The 17,374-nt window shown below is 42.9% G+C and overlaps 1 protein-coding gene across 26 annotated transcripts in view; it reads right to left on the bottom strand.

Annotated features, from left to right (window-relative positions):
• The window catches only part of ARIH2 (ariadne RBR E3 ubiquitin protein ligase 2), a 71,952-nt gene that overhangs the window by 40,235 nt on the left and 14,343 nt on the right, over positions 1–17,374 (bottom strand). For 9 of the 26 annotated variants that reach the window (XR_012431133.1, XM_065539479.2, XM_065539481.1 and 6 more), the window contains one exon: positions 4,236–4,281. The exons of 15 other annotated variants lie outside the window; for them this stretch is intronic. Coding sequence is in view for 7 of the 11 variants with exons in the window: in XM_065539479.2 (XP_065395551.1) it covers positions 4,236–4,274 (39 nt within the window). In the remaining 4 variants the exon portion in view is untranslated. Of the gene's footprint in view, positions 1–4,235; positions 4,282–13,472; positions 13,510–17,374 lie in introns of all 26 variants that reach the window. 2 more of the 26 variants (XM_074032151.1, XM_074032152.1) reach the window with 1 other exon arrangement.

The following is a 17,374-nucleotide window of genomic DNA, read 5'->3' as shown; positions in this document are numbered from 1 at the left end:
TAAAATGTTAAACATGGCTGAGCGCAGTGGCTCACGCCTGTAATCCCAGCACTTTGGGAGGCCAAGGCAGGCAGATCACAAAGTCAGGAGATCGAGACAATCCTGGCTAACACAGTGAAACCCCCAACTCTACTAAAAACACAAAAAATTAGCCAGGCATGGTGGCGAGCGCCTGTAGTCCCAGCTACTCAGGAGGCTGAGAGGCAAGAGAATGGCATGAACCCGGGCGGTGGAGCTTGAAGTGAGCTGAGATCGCGCCACTGCACTCCAGCCTGGGCGACAGAGCAAGACTCCGTCTCAAAAAAAAAAAAAAAAAAAAGTTAAACATACACTTACCATGTGACCCAGCAATCCCAATCCTAGATATCTATACAACAGAAATGAAAACACATGGCCATATTAAGCCCTGGACATGAATGGTCACAGCAGCATACTGCGTAGTAGCCCAAAATTAGAAACAACCCAATGTCCATCAACTTATAAATGAATGGGTAAACAAAATGTGGCATATCCATACAATGGAAAATCATTATTCAGCAAATATAAGAGAACACACTACTGATGCATGATACAATATGGATGAACCTCAACCATTAAGCTAAGAGAAAGAACCAGGCAACAAAAGACTACATATTGTATAATTCGAATTGTATGAAATTGCTAGAAAAGGCAAAACTATTGAGACAGAAGATCAGCAGTCACTTGGGAACGGGAATCAACTATAAATGAACACAGGGGAATATTTTAGGTGATGAAATGTTCTAAAACTGGGACCGTGGTAATGACTACATAGTTGTTTACATTTAGTAAAACTCAAATAATGGTACACTTTAAAATGGATGAGTTGGGCCGGGCGTGGTGGCTCATGTCTGTAACCCCAGTAATTTGGGAGGCCAAGGTTGGTGGATCACCTGAGGTTGGGAGTCCCAGATCAGCCTGACCAACATGGAGAAACCCCATCTCTACTAAAAATACAAAATTAGCACTAAAAATACAAAATTAGCCGGGCGTGGTGGCACAAGCCTGTGATCCCAGCTACTTGGGAGGCTGAGGCAGGAGAATTGCTTGAACCTGGGATGCAAAGGTTGCAGTGAGCCGAGATCGTGCCATTGCACTCCAGCCTGGGCAACAAGAGCAAAAATTCCGTCTCAAAAAATAAAATAAAAAGGCGGCCAGTTGCAGTGGCTCACACCTGTAATCCCAGCACTTTGGGAGGCCGAGGCTGGCAGATCACGAGGTCAGGAGATCGAGACCATCCTGGCTAACATGGTGAAACCCCATCCCTACTAAAAATACAAAAAAATTAGCCGGGTGTGGTGGTGGGCGCCTGTAGTCCCAGTCACTCAGGAGGCTGAGGCAGGAGAATGGTGTGAACCTGGGAGGCAGAGCTTCCAGTGAGCCGAGATCGCGCCACTGCACTCTAGCCTGGGTTGACAGAGCAAGACTCCGTCTCAAAAAATAAAATAAAATAAAATAAAATAAAATAAAATGAATAAAATGGATGAGTTTAATGGCACGTAAAACTTCAATAGAGCTGTTTCAAAAATGAGTTGACTGGACAGATAAATGATGAAGCAAATGCAGCAACAGATTAGCAATTATATAATCTAGATGGTACAGTATATGAATGTCCACTGTACAATTATTCAAAGCTCTTTAAAATTTTTCATAATAAAAGGGCAGAAAGTTTGTCAAATTTAATTCAATGGCAATCACTCACATTATCAAATGTCACAATATACGAAGGGTTGACCCTTACATTACTGCATCAGATAGTATACTTTGACTTTTTATTTACAATCCTCAGAATAACAAATTCTGCTATACAGTTTTAACACAGTTTTCACTAAGGTTAGCTGACCGTATACACTATAGAGTACAGTCTAATAGTGCTAGTATAAAGTCATTTCCATATAGACCTATAATGCTGATAACTTTACCATATTCTTTGGCTTTCTTTTTTTTCCTCTTTTTTTTTTTTTGAGATGGAGTTTTCCTCTTGTTGTCCAGGCTGGAGTGCAATGGCGCGAAGTCAGCTACCCGCAACCTCCACCTCCCAGGTTCAAGCGATTCTCCTGCCTCAGCCTCTGAGTAGCTGGGATTATAGGTATGCGCTACACAACGCCCAGCTAATTTTGTATTTTTAGTAGAGATGTGGTCTCTCCATTTTGGTCAGGCTGGTCTCAAACTCCCGACCTCAGGTGATCCCCCCACCTAAGCCTCCCAAAGAGCTGGGATTACAGGCATGAGCCACCATGTGCAGCTTTCTCTGGCTTTCTTGATCTCCCTGACCAAGGCTTCTGAGTATTCCACTGGATGTTCTGCTCCCATTCAGTCAGCTCCTTAAATATCACTTTTCCACAGGCACAGCTTTTAGGCCTGCCTTCTCACTCCCCGGACTATCTTTGGGCAATCACATTTGTGCCTGCCCCTTAGTATGAACATTAGCCCCAAAGATAAGAACTCTCTCATTTTACCGGGAGCTAGGGAAGGAAAGTGTATGAGCAAGATAGAGAAGTGGGGGCAAGCAAAAAGTTTACTGAAGAGTGAAGGGTACCCTCAAGTTTCTGGGTAGTCCAGAGAAGGTTTTCACAGAGTCAAAGATGGGGTCTGAGCAGAGACTAAGTGCAGCCCATCTTCCCACTTTCCCTGAGTCCTCCAAACCTGCACCACAATGGGTGAGATGCTACTGGGGAGCTCTCTTTCCAGCTTGAAGTGAGCTCTCTCTCCTCTGTTCTCATTTACCCTACACACTGCTCTGCATTACCCGTAGCCCTCAATCCAATATGGCTATGTTTTGCCATTGCATTTACAATGTCAATACTCTCAGATGGCTTCCAGATCTTTACTTCAGAAAGCATGTGCTACATGCATGTCAAAAAGGACTTTGTTTATGGTCATTTGTATTTTCCAAAGGTCATGAGCAAACACCTTCTGTCATGCTCTATAGTCTGTTTTTGACTGAAACTCTAAAATGCATATACTATAGAGGATGACAATGTGTTTGTTCATGACTTTTGGAAAATACTATCTGACACAGGCCCTCAAAACATGTTCAGTAGTTACCAGTTGGTTACACTGGCCTGGAAACCTAGAGTAGACAGCTGCTTGGGAGTCAAGTTCTCCTTTCTGCTTTTTAAATGAAGAACATAGTAAATGGTCACACAATTCTATGCCTGCTTCACAAGCAGGGCTGAGGAATGGAGGATGAAGACCGGGGGGAAATCCAGGCTGTGGGCCAATAATGCTAAGATTTTCTCACAGAGATGTAATGAAGTGAATATGAATGATTTAGTCGCTGTTACTGACATGGTTAGCAGCATGCAAATCTACAATTTCAGCATTTTGTTCTGGAGGCACTTTCTTCCACAGTCTAAAGGTGTTAGAGACTACAGAACTGAAATCAAACTGTCAGCTTAGAATGGAGACTACTTTATTAAGATAAAACTTTGAATCTCTGTGTCCTCTGACCCACTTGCTACAAGGAGACGGCTGCAGGGTTTCAGGATCTTAAGTAAGGCAACTCCAATAGCAATTTGCTTGTGGGCTTAGACTAGCAATTCTGTGACTTGCTGCCCAACTTCTGTTTCAACTTTATTCACTGCAAGCAGATTGTGATATCATTTTTCAGATCACAAATCCCAAGTCCACCTGAAGTTTGTTAATAACAGCCACAATTTATTTCCCGATTTCTACCAAGTCCCTTCCCCTCCACCGCATTCAAGCAAGTCTCTATCAGAAGTTTAAATTAGTCACTGGAACAAACATTTGAGTGCCCTGACCACAAAGAACTTAAAATATCAGAGAGAGATAAATTCCTGCTACTGAAGGAAATGGTAAGCACATATGACATTTAGGACCCTTTCTAGTACACAACCAATATCTATTTTCAGAAAAAATGTTTTGCAAGTTCCAGGAAATTTAACAGTTATTATTTGACACCCCAGAGCACTTGGATAGTGCATGTTTATTATTCAAAATAGTGCACAGAACATACTAATTTTATATACGGATCAAGGCACATGCTAAAATAGCCCCTGCTCCTGACAATAGTTGCCCAAGGATATCCATGAACGTGATCAGTTGCTTCTTTATCTTTTTAGTCTTCTCTAGCTGGTTCAGGCTCTCCAGCCCTCAAGGACAAGTTAACAACATAGCTTGCAAATAGACTTTTCCCCCAGAAAAAAGAAATCCAGCAGCCCACCAAAACTGTCACCAGCCCTTCCCACACTTACCAGTGCCATAGGGAGGATGCAGCTGATGGCAGTGAGCATCAACGGCCTGAAAAAATACAGGTGGTAGTTTCAATTTTTATTTAAAATTCTTGCTTGCCAACTGCCTGAAATCTTTTAAGGCTACATGAATGGGTCTTCATGCCTCAGCCTGCCATTTCGTGGTCCAATCACTTTTGTTAACAAACACTAGTGGTCACTCATTAAAAAGCAGAAATGAAGAAAGGGAGTGAACTGTGGGCCAGCTTCTGGGCCTGGGCTAGAATGGGACATGATATAGGAAAATCAGCCTAAAGAGATCAAGACGGATGGATATGGGTCTGGGGGCGGGGGGGCAAGGGATGATGTAGAGGGAGGCAAGAAAGTACTAAAGGGACAAGAGGAAGAAAGAAGGTTAAAGCACAAAGATAAAGCAGTAAGTAAACACCAGCCTACAATGGGGCAAAATTAGCATCAGTAGTGGTGGTGGTAGTCAGTCTCATAGGGCTTCTGACCCTAAACCAGGCTCACCCCTGAAGTCTAATTTAAGTGGTAGGATTTCATTTCTCCCATACTTCACACCTAAATATCCTCAGCCTCTAAAAGGCCCACTCTCTGGCACCTGATCCTAATTTTGCCCTTTCCACTTTTCTTTACAGGGACATGGAAGGAGGGCTGACTTGTAACTGAAGTACCCAAATGTTATATATGTTTTTAAATCTGATTAATAAGCACAAATTTGAAGACTTCTCACCATCCTAACCTTGATTCAGTCCTAACTGCTGTGGACTCTAATAATCAAAATCAATACTAAAAAAACCAAAGACCTCACTCAATATAAGGTTATTTATACAAAATATAATAATGTAAAAATATTAAAGTAATCACTCCTTGACCGTAAGGGTATATATTTTAATTACAAAAAACTTCAAACATCTACCAAAGTGAAGAGTATAATGAAACCCATTACCCAGCTGGTGGCCAGACCCACTATGCCTCCATTCCAGCCCTCCCCTCCTCCCTCCAGATTATTGTGAAGTTAATCCCAGCCAGCATATCTTTTAGGGTGCATTTAATGGAAACTTTTTGAGAAGTACTTACTACAAAGGGCTGGTTATTGCCCCTTCTAGAACTCTAACAGACTTCCAGGGGAATGCCACATAGGCAGGTTATGTCCAGCAAACCCAACCAAAAGAAATGCAGATAGGAGGTGATATCAAATGAGCTGCACAGAGTAGGGCTAAAAGCTGTGTCCATTCCTGCAGCCACAGCCCATCCTGTCCAAAAATTACTTGAAACAATGCTCTGTCTCAGCTACTGCTACTGTGAGAAGACAAAGAGAGGGAATATCAAATAACCAGCTAGGTAGTAATATCCAAGTACTACCAATAAGATGGTAGTACCATCTTCTCCAAAAGGAAGGCACTTCAGAGGCCAGCATATCTTAATGAAAAAGCCAGATTCCAACAGCATGTTTCAATGACAGAGCTGGTACCTCATCGACTGCTTTCCTTAGCTACCCTTTTATGCTAGAAACATATAACCTTATTTTTATAACCTTTCTGTTTATATAAAACTACATAAACAGGAATAGAATGAAAGCCCATTGAGGGCAGAAATTTTTTTGACTGATTCCTTCTCTCCACACCTAAGAACCTGGAACAATACCTGTGTTAGCATTAGGTCCCATACGCCAACACCACTCTCTGCCTGTCTCTGGTGGTCCAGACTTGTCACCACACCCACATCCTCCGCAAGAGCGTATGAAGGTGCCAAGGCCTTCCAAGCCCTCAGGGATACACAGGGATACAGGAGAGGCCAGACACAGCTTCTCTGAGACAGGTTTTAAAAAGTTGGAGGGCTTAGCAGTCTCTCGAGGGTTGCAAGAAGGGCGGAGATGCTGACAATAGGTTGGAGGAGGCTAAAATCAGGTATATGAGTTAGGGAGAGGAACAATAAGATCAGGCTGGAGCCTGGAGAATCCACTTTAAATTTTTCAACAGAGCAAAATAATCAAAGTGGTGCTTTTAGCGGATGTATCAGAAAAATAAAAAGTGGAAGTAAAGGAGGGGGTAGATATTAAAGGCAGAGAGATCTTTAAGTTATTTGAAAAAGAAGAGATCAGCTGGGTGCAGTGGCTCACACCTGCAATCCCAGCACTTTGGGAGGCCGGGGCAGGCGAATCTCCTGAGGTCAGGAATTCAAGACCAGCCTGGCCAACATGGTGAAACTCCATATCTACTAAAAATACAAAAATTAGGGTCAGGCATGGTGACTTACGCCTGTAATCCCAGCACTTTGGGAGGCTGAGGCGGGCAGATCACCTGAGGTCAGGAATTCGAGACCAGCCTGACCAACATGGAGAAACCTCATCTCTACTAAAAATACAAAATTAGCTGTGCGTGGTGGCACGTGCCTGTAATCCCAGTTACTCGGGAGGCTGAGGCAGGAGAATGGCTTGAACCTGGGAGGCAGAGGTTGCAGTGAGCCAAGATTGTGCCATTGCACTCCAGTCTGGGCAACAAGAGCAAAACTCCATCTCAAAAAAAAAAAAAAAAAAAAAAAAAAAAAAAATTAGCTGGGCATGGTGGCAGGCGCCTGTAATCCCACCTACTCAAACTCCTGACCTCAAGTGATCTGCCCGCCTCGGCCTCCCAAAGTGCTGGGATTACAGGAGTGAGCCACCGCATCCGGACTTGGCTCACTTGTGCACTCTCTCTCTCTTTTTTTAAAATCTCAGCTTACCACAACCTCCACCTCCCGGGTTCAAGCGATCTCCTGCCTCAGCCTCCCGAGTAGCTGGGATTACAGATGTGTGCCACCACACCCAGCTGTTTTTTTTTTTTTTTTTTTGAGAAGGAGTCTCACTCTGTCACCCAGGCTGGAGCGCAGTGGTGCGATCTCGGCTCACTGCAAGCTCCACCTCCCAGGTTCACACCATTCTCCTGCCTCAGCCTCCAGAGTAGCTGGGACTACAGGTGCCCGCCACCACGCCCAGAGAATTTTTTGTATTTTTAGTAGAGACGGGGTTTCACCATGTTGGCCAAGCTGGTCTCTAACGCCTGCCTCGGCCTCCCATAGTGTGGAGATTACAGGTATGAGACACTGCGTCCAGCCTGGGTTTCTTTTTGAGGTAATGAAATGTTCTGGAACAAGATGAAGATGATGGTTGCATAACATTGTGAATGTACTAAATGCCACTGAATTGTATACTTTAAATGGTTAGTTTTAGGTTATGTGATTATTACTTCAAAAAAAAAATTTTTTTTGAAATGGAGTCTCTGTCAGTCAGGCTGGAGCACAGTAGCACGATCTTGGCTCACTACAAGCTCCACCTCCCAGGTTCACGCCATTCTCCTGCCTCAGCCTCCTGAGTAGCTGGGACTACAGAAGCCCGCCACCATGCCCAGCTAATTTTTTTGTATTTTTAGTAGAGACGGGGTTTCACCGTGTTAGCCAGGATGGTCTTGATCTCCTGACCTCACGATTCGCCCACCTCAGCCTCCCAAAGTGCTGGGATTACAGGTGTGAGTCACTGTGCCCGGCTGATTATTACTTCAAATTTTTAAAGGGAAGAGGGGTCAGGAAAATGAATCCTAAGCTCTGTGTACACAAACAGAACATATCATTTTAGGGCGATCGATGAGAGATAGCTATTACTCCAGACTCAAGGGCCCCCAGATGATAAATGAGATCAGCCAAATCTCACACTCTAAGGGTCCTATTTCTCTCCAGTTTATCTCATTTCTTAAAAATAAGGGTTTTGGCCAGGCGCCCCTGTAATCCCAGTACTTTGGGAGGCCAAGGCAGGCGGGTCACCTGAGGTCTGGAGTTCAAGACCAGCCTGGCCAACATGGTGAAACCCCATCTCTACTAAAAATACAAAAATCAGCCAAGTGTGGTGGAGCATGCCTGTAGTCCCAGCTACTCAGGAGGCTGAGGCAAGAGAATTGCTTGAACCTGGGAAGCAGAGGTTGCAATGAGCTGAGATCACACCACTGCACTCCACCCTGGGGGACGAGCAACACTCTGTCTTAAAAAATTAAATAAATAAGTTTCTTCTGTTTTTATGTAGGTTTTTTTTTTTTTTTTTTTGGTCTAAAGACTCAGTGGGGACAGGGATGACTAGTCTATATACAGCTTTTTTATTAATCCCCCCATTTGCAGCACACTTATCTCTTCCAGCATTCATCAGTCATTTCAGAGTCCATGGTCTTTTCAAAATTTGGACAAACTGGCTCACATTTTGCAATGATGTCCCCATACAACACCCCACTCCAACCCATTGTTTGTTAATATTAATTTACATGTACCTTTACTTTCATTTTCATGGTATTTAAAAATGGAAGGGCACTCCCAAATTTACTTTATCCCCTTTAATAATCTCTCTCCTCCTGCTCTCTTTGGTCCTCCAGACAACTGTTGATTTACTTTATGATGGATTAGTTTGCATTTTCTAGAATTTTATATGACTGACATATAAAGTTTTTGTCTCTCCCCTTTGGGTTTCTTCATGTGTCATTTTTTTTTTTTTTAGTTTTATCAATGATGCTTACATAAGTAGCTCATTATTTTAGCTGAGAAGTATGCAGTTCTATGGATATGCCACTGTTTGTTTATTCATCTGTTTGAGCAACTCACATACTGAGTTGCTTCCAGTTTTTGGCTATTGCAAATAAAACTAAACAGACATCTGAATACCAAAACAAACAGAAGAAGCAGGGTTGGGGCAAAGGCATGTGCAGCCAACCATCTTGAAGTAGCAGTGTTAATAAATTTGCAAAAGAAAATCTGGTGTATTCTACTACAGTATCGTAAAATTCACATTGTATTTAAGATTACAGATACCATTAGTCATCTCTACATCATCAAAAAAGACAGCCTGGTCAACATGGTGAACCCCCGTTTCTCATCATCAAAAAGGGCATAGAACCCACTTTTATCTTTTTTTCACTAAAGAATATTCATTTCTTTATAATTATTGCTAAATAAACTTCTCTTTTAAACAAGATCATAAAATACAGTAGGACTTTGCACAGTGGAAACACTAAAAAGTTGGTTTGTACACACATGAAAATAAGTTAGAATGTTCATATGTTCTGACAGGAGAGAAAGGAAAAATATGAAAAAAATTTTTTAAAAAGTTAGAATGGAATCTGTCCAGTAGTTTCCAAGTCACCTGAAGCCTCTTTTGAGAAGATTAGGAAGGAGTGAGGACAGGAGTCTTGCCAAAACCACTCCTAAGCTCAAACTGAGTTGTGCTGTTTCTTCCTCTTAGCTTTGCCCAGGTCCAAGGAAAAAGGCAGGAGGGCTTTCAAATATAAAACCTTGCAGAGGACCAGTGCTGATGGTGGGGCCAGGGGAAAAGAAGATAGCTCCCACCCCAGGGGCTAGACCTTCTCTTGAAAATTAATGAAATATAAAGTTACATTTAGACATCAAAAAGACTATGGGAAGCCTATCCAACTTGCAAGTATAGCTGAGCAATTTATATCCTACTTCTACTGTTACAAAACCAGTACACTCCAAATGCTGGACACGTCCTTTCAGTAGTCAAAAGAAAGCAAGCACTCCTCCCTCTTCACTTGAATAACCCAAACCATTTTACAATTTTCCTGCACTTCCACGCAAATGTAATGTAAAATGCCTTGGTCTAGCCCCTTGAGATTCTGTTTTTATATATATGTGTATATGTATGTGTGTGTGTGTATATATATATATACTTTTTGTTTTTGAGACGGAGTCTCTCTCTGTCGCCCAGAATGGAGTGCAGTGGCATGATCTCAGCTCACTGCAACCTTGCAACCTCTGCCTCCCAGGTTCAAGCAATTCTCCTGCCTCAGCCTCCCAAGTAGCTGCAATTATAGGTGCCTACCATCATGCCCAGCTTATTTTTATATTTGTGTAGCGACAGGGTTCACCATGTTGGCCAGGATGGTCTCAAACTCCTGACCTCAAGTGATCCGCCCACCTCGGCCTCCCAAAGTGCTGGGATTACAGGTGTGAGCCACTGTGCCTAGATTGTTTCATTACAATTATATGAAGTTCAGGTTTCTATATGAGAATTGCTAAAACTAATTCTGATATATACCATAAGCTGGGAATCATGTATGTTAGGTTTATACCATCTTTTTTTTTTTTTTTGAGATAAGAGTCTCACTCTGTTGCCCAGGCTGAAGTGCAGTGGTATGACCTCAGCTCACTGCAACCTCCGCCTAACGGATTCAAGCGATTCTCCTGCCTCAGCCTCCCAAGTAGCTGGGATTACAGGCACCTGCCATCACACCCGGCTAATTTTTTGTATTTTTAGTAGAGACGGTGTTTCACTGTGTTGGCCAGGATGGTCTCGATCTCCTGATCTCAGGATCCACCCACCTCGGCCTCCCAAAGTGCTGGGATTACAGGCGTGAGTCACCGCACCCAGCCAGGTTTATACCACCTTTATTTGGAGGTCAGCTGGCTTCACGAAAAAGTACTTTGAAGAGAATGTCTTCTGTTTACAAACTGGAGCACACAGAAGTAGAGGTTTGGAGTTAAATTTTCAACTGTGCATTTATTGGCCTGGGCTTAGACACATTAAAAAGCAACACTTACTGAGAACATAACATAACCAGGCATTTCCGCTATGTGCTGTTATGTAAAGAAAAAATATAGACCTCTATCTCAAAGAGTTTATATCCTAGCTTATAACTAATTGGTAAACATTGTAAGTACCCACCAAGAAATAAGCATAGTGGTACAGAGGCAAGAGTGACAGACTGGGGATCCGGGAGGGATTCACGTAAACAAGGAGAGGGTCAATCCTCTATTTCCAGGTTGATGGATGGTGGTACTAACAATTAAGATAGAGAATCCAGGAAACCAAGCTTGACGGCATTAGAAAGATTTCTTGTAAAAAGAGGTAAGGTTATCTACAGACTTCTGGAAAGGATGGCGACAGAATTAAAGAGACTGTTACCGGCCTAAAATAAGGAATAAAAGACATGAGAGCAGGTAGAGCTGACCAGGAAAAGAAACTGCTAGTCAAAGAGAACAACTTTTCCAAATAGAGACCACACTTTCTTCACAATTATAAGAACAGCTCTGTTTTCCTGTTAAAATCTCCAAACAAACCTCTTGCTCATCCTGCCTGTATTTTTCTCTATTTATGGTCAATAACATGGTCACTACTGTGAAATCATTCATGGTTTTTTTTGAGACGGAGTCTCGCTCTGTTGCCCAGGCTGGAGTGCAGTGGTGCCACCTTGGCTCACTGCAAGCTCTGCCTCCCGGGTTCACGCCATTCTCCTGCCTCAGCCTCCCAAGTAGCTGGGACTATAGGCGTCCGCCACCACGCCCGGCCAATTTTTTGTATTTTTAGTAGAGACGGGGTTTCACCGTGTTAGCCAGACGGTCTCAATCACCTGACCTCGTGATCCGCTCGCCTCGGCCTCTCAAAGTGCTAGGATTACAGGCGTGAGCCACCGCGCCTGGTCTGTTTTTGTTTTTCTGAGACAGAGTCTCGCTCTGTTGCCGAGGCTGGAGTGCAGTGGTGCGATCTCAGCTCACTGCAATCTCCGCTTCCCAGGTTCAAGCGATTATCGTGCCTCAGCCTCCCAAGTAGCTGGAACTACAGGCATGCACCACCATGCCCAGCTAATTTCTGTATTTTTAGTAGAGATGGGGTTTCATCATGTTGGCTAGGCTGGTCTTGAACTCCTGACCTCAGGTGATCTGCCTGCCTTGCCACCCAAAGTACTGGGAATACAGGCGTGAGCCACTGTGCCCGGTGGAAATTATTAATGTTTATAAAGATTTGTGATAGAAAAGGAACTTCATGTTTTGACAGTTCATGTCAGTTTAAGAAATAAGGTAGGGCAGATACATTTCAGGAGGAGCAAAATGCTCCTCATTCTGCACCTTTTTCAAATCTTTCCTATAATTCTTCCCTCTTCGGGGAAGACAAATCTAATCCTTCAAATTTTCCTAGAGCAGCAAGGGCAAAGAAAAAGCAATAAATAAATAAATAAATAAATAAATAATTAGATTGGAGCAAGGCAAAATTAAAGTACGGAGGTATCTCAAGAACAAGAACCCCCAAAACAAGTGAACACTAAGTAGTGCTATTAACACAGGCATAAGATCAAACATTGTAGTCAACCACAAATACAGGTACAGACAAGCTATTATTTCCCTGTATCTTTTTCCTGGCTCCAATTCAAAGTTCATTTTGTGTTATTTTTGCTTTTCTTTCGGTGGGCCCCAGGAGAAGGGAACCAGAGGCTCTAGGGGAAGGTAAAATAATCCAAAGTATATGACCCAATATCATATGCACACTCAGAGGCACCAGTCAGCAATATATTTGCCCAGAACCATCCTCAATGTGTAGCCTCCTACCCTATGATTCAAGACACACAACCCTGAGAATGTGTTTTAAGGAACCAAGACAAGAAATATTCCCATCCCTCCGCTTTTGCCCCACTTCTACTAAGACCAAGCAAAATCGGTTTGAACATTCATGTTCCAGGCACTTTATCTGCATTATCATCACATTTAATGTTGTGAAGGAGGTGTCATCATTATTTTACAGATGAGGAAATTCAAGCATAGAGATGCTGAGGGACTTATCTGACATATTATATTAAATGGAAAAAATGGGACTGGAACCCAATCATCTGACAACTAGCCCAGACTCTGGACAAGGCCCATCAGACACAAAAGTCATATCCATAAAGACATTCACAACAATGTAACCAGTCCCCCAACAACTGTAATACATAGGTACTCACTTAAATGCCCAACGGAGAAAGATTAAGCAAATTACGGTTCAAAAACAAGATGGCATGCTACACAGCCATTTAAAGTATTTGTGAGAACAAAGTAAAAACGGGGAAATGTTTGAAATATACATGAAAAAAACAGAATGCATAACTTACATGTACCTACTGATTATTATAATGCAATGTCTACCAGGGCACAGATTTTTATCTGTTTTGTTCAGTTATTTTTCCTGTTATGGGCCTGGCATAGGAACATAACAGGAAGCATAGTAGGTTCTCAATAAATATCCAATATTGGTTGAATGAATTGCTGAACAGTAATGCTACGTATGAATATGGACAAGAACTGAAGGATGATAAGTAAGGAAGAAAACTTATTTTAGGTTAATGAAAACAAGAATGATACTATTTTCTTAAATATTATAGTAACATCTTGACAAAAAAAATTTATAAACTCAAGATTAAAATATAAACGTCAAAAAAAAATAACAAACACAAATACCGTATCATCCCTTGATTACACATGACTTCCATGGTTCCTGAGGTAGAGAGAAAGCAAACAAAAAGACTAGAATGAAAGCTGGCCTTGAATCTGATAAAGAGCTTCTTTTCTGGAAGCTGATGAACATGTTTTGTATGGTAATCAGGTACACAGCGATGACAATAACCTTTCTTTTTTTTTTTTTTTTTTTTTTTTTTGAGACGGAGTCTTGCTCTGTCACCCAGGCTGGAGTGCAGTGGCCGGATCTCAGCTCACTGCAAGCTCCGCCTCCCGGGTTTACGCCATTCTCCTGCCTCAGCCTCCCGAGTAGCTGGGACTACAGGCGCCCGCCACCTCGCCCGGCTAGTTTTTTTGTATTTTTTAGTAGAGACGGGGTTTCACCGTGTTAGCCGGGATCGTCTCTCGATCTCCTGGCCTCGTGATCCACCCGTCTCGGCCTCCCAAAGTGCTGGGATTACAGGCTTGAGCCACCGCGCCCGGCCAATAACCTTTCTAAGCTGGCAAGACAAGGACAACTTTGCACCATTTTTATTTAGGCCATTCTCAATGTCACTCTGGACATTTCTCATTGCCTTTAAAAAATGAATTTACACATCAGTAAACAAACCTCAGAATTCCAGACTAAAACACTGTGAAATATGTTAACGAACCTATTAACGGCCAGCTATTTGAAATGCAGGAATTTAACCTAAGTTCTACTTAGATAGAGGTATGCGAAGAACTCACATCAGATCACAAAAATAGAAATCAGAGGGCCGCTCAGCACACAAACATTCAGTGTAACCAGGCCCAGCTTGAAGATACTTTCCCATGAGTAGTAGCAACAATAACAACAACAACAACAACAAAAATGATTATTCGTCAATTAATGACTGTAAGTAAATAAAAATAGAATGATCTTAAAATTCAGCTATATCAGAATAAAAGAAAATCGATTTAATAGTTAAAGTTTTCACCAGATACTTGTTATCTTTTAACTTGGCATTATGTAAGTAGTTAGTACCAATTAAGAAAATGGCTAAAATAAGGTACTTTGTTGTTATGAACACCAATTGATCATGTTACAAGTGAAAAGGGCAAAAAAGCCAGGTTGTTTTGAACACAGGACTATACAGACTTCGGCACTTAAGAGTCAGAAGCCCTGACAACTCATTACTATTCATCCACAAAGGGGAAAAATTGTCCACAGCAGAATCTTAGATTTTCCAGTCACATTTTGCTAAGAGCAAACACTAGATTTTAAAACAAATTCACAAAAGAGTATGGCAGAATAGAGTGTTCTAGGAAATATCTTCACAGCTTTGCTGCAGTTGATACAGCAATTCATAAAGCAAGAAGAAATGTAGTAAAAACACTTGTAATAATTGGCATATTCCTCCAATCGTATCTGGGAAACAGGCTTAAAAAGTGAGCAACAGGGCCAGGCGCAGTGGCTCGCACCTGTAATCCCCACACGTTGGGAGGCCGAGGCAGGTGGATCACGAGGTCAGGAGATCAAGACCATCCTGGCTAACAAGGTGAAATCCTGTCTCTACTAAAAATACAAAAAAATTTAGCCGGGCATGGTGGCGGGCCGCCAGTAGTCCTAGCTACTCGGGAGGCCACAGGAGAATGGCGTGAACCCAGTAGGCAGAGCTCGCAGTGAGCCGAGATCATGCCACTGCACTCCAGCCTGGGGGATAGAGCAAGAGTCCATCTCAGCTAAAAAAAAAAAAAAAAAAAAAAGTGAGCAATATAGTTCACTATGCCACACATGCGCTGAGTAAGTTTTAAAAACCTATTTAAATACCTATTTAAAATCCTAGGCCGGGTGCGGTGGCTCACGCCTGTAACCCCAGCACTTTGGGAGGCTGAAGTCGGTAGATCGTCTGAACTCTGGAGTTTGAGACCAGCCTGGGCAACATGGCGAAACCCCATCTCTACCAAAAATACAAAAAAAGAAAAAGAAAAAAAAAAATTAGGCCGGGCGCAGTGGCTCAAGCCTGTAATCCCAGCACTTTGGGAGGCCGAGGCGGGTGGATCACGAGGTCAGGAGATCGAGACCATCCTGGCTAACATGGTGAAACCCCGTCTCTACTAAAAATACAAAAAACTAGCCGGGCGTGGTGGCGGGCGCCTGTAGTCCCAGCTACTCGGAGGCTGAGGCAGGAGAATGGCGTGAACCTGGGAGGCGGAGCTTGCAGTGAGCCGAGATTGCGCCACTGCACTCCAGCCTGGGTGACACAGCACGAGACTCCGTCTCAAAAAAAAAAAAAAAAAATTAGCTGGGCATGTAGTGCGCACCTGTGGTCCCAGCTATTTGGGAGGCTGAGGTAGGAGGACTGTTTGAGCCTGAGAGGTGGAGGTTGCAGTGAGCCAACATCGTGCCACCGTACTCCAACCTGAGTGCCAGAGTGAGATGCTGTCTCAAAAAACAAACAAACAAACAAACAAACAAAGTCCTATAAAAACCTATTCCTATAGGTTACAAAACCTACTCCTTTCCTCCAACAGTAAAGATGCTTGAGGCTACAATCATAATCCTCCTTTCTACCTATACATCTCTGACCCTCATTCCAGCCCAGAAGATAACCCTCCCAATCCCATGCCCATTGCCCTATGGAGCCAGGACTTCTGTAACCTGCAGTGCCCTTCTACACCACCTTCAAGGTCCTCTGGCCTCAACACAAAGCTCAGGTAGCTCACTACACCTCCTGGACTAGATCTAGTTCAAAGTGGCCTACTTCTTTCCCCTCCTGAAGCAATGGGGTGGGTCCCTGAACAATATGCACTTCTCCTGCCCATACCCTTAACATGATGCTAAGATGAGGGCACAAGGAGAAAGAGACTCTTGACCCATCACAAACCAAAGCCAGCTCCACAGTCATGATCCTGCCTGGGCTTTGTCTGGGGCTCTACCAAGGCTGAGCTGCTTCCTGAGCAGCTTGTCAGCAAATATCTCAAGAGTTCCATGGAATGGTAATTAAAAGGACTCACTGAATAACTGAAAAAAATTATTGGCTAACTACTGTATATTTTGTAATAAAAATGCTTATGGTTACAAGAAGGACCTCTTTCATCTATAAAGACAATAAAATAATCTTTGTATAAGTCTCCTATAAAAATACAGTGTAGAAAAAGGTAACTTTGTTTTCTTTAAAGACTCATACATGATCACTAAAAATACTTATTCCCCAGAGATCCCCTCCTCCTACAATACAACACCTCACTTGGCAATCATTTAATCTCATTTGACTATTCCATTTGTTATTTGTGTAGGATAGTTCATTCTCAAATAATGCTTCTGTTTTGCCACTATTTGAATACCAAGTTTCCCTACCTCAGTAACAGATAAGTATTTTCTCTGTTCTCTATTCTGAGCCCTTGATCTGATTTTCTGGGCACCTTCCTCTCTCAATAATGACTTTACTCATAGACTGGTCCCAGAACACATACAGGAAGTTACCCTCTGACACCAGGGCCCTCATTAAACTAGAAATCCAGTGTCCCAGACAATTGTGATTTTTTTCTTTTCTTTTTTTTGAGACGGAGTCTTGCTGTGTTGCCCAAGTTGGAGGGCAGTGGCACGATCTCAGCTCACTGCAAGCCCCGCCTCCCGGGTTCACGCCATTCTCCTGCCTCAGCCTCCCGAGTAGCTAGGACTACATACAAGCGCCTGCCACCACGCTCAGCTAATTTTTTGTATTTTTAGTAGAGATGGGGTTTCACTGTGTTAGCCAGGGCTCTCCTGACCTCGTGATCCACCCGCCTCGGCCTCCCAAAGTACTGGGATTACAGGCGTGAGCCACCGATCCCGGCTGAAAATTGTGATTTTTCTACTTAAGACACTTTACCCAGCTAACTCAGGAGGCTGAGGCAGGAGGATCACTTGAGGCCAGGAGTTTGAGATCAGCCTGGGCAAC

This window comes from Macaca fascicularis, chromosome 2, assembly GCF_037993035.2.
Source record: "Macaca fascicularis isolate 582-1 chromosome 2, T2T-MFA8v1.1".
Taxonomy (NCBI): Eukaryota; Metazoa; Chordata; class Mammalia; order Primates; family Cercopithecidae; genus Macaca; species Macaca fascicularis.
The sequence above is the reverse complement of the archived record's forward strand: the minus strand, read 5'-3'. Positions and strand labels throughout refer to the sequence as shown.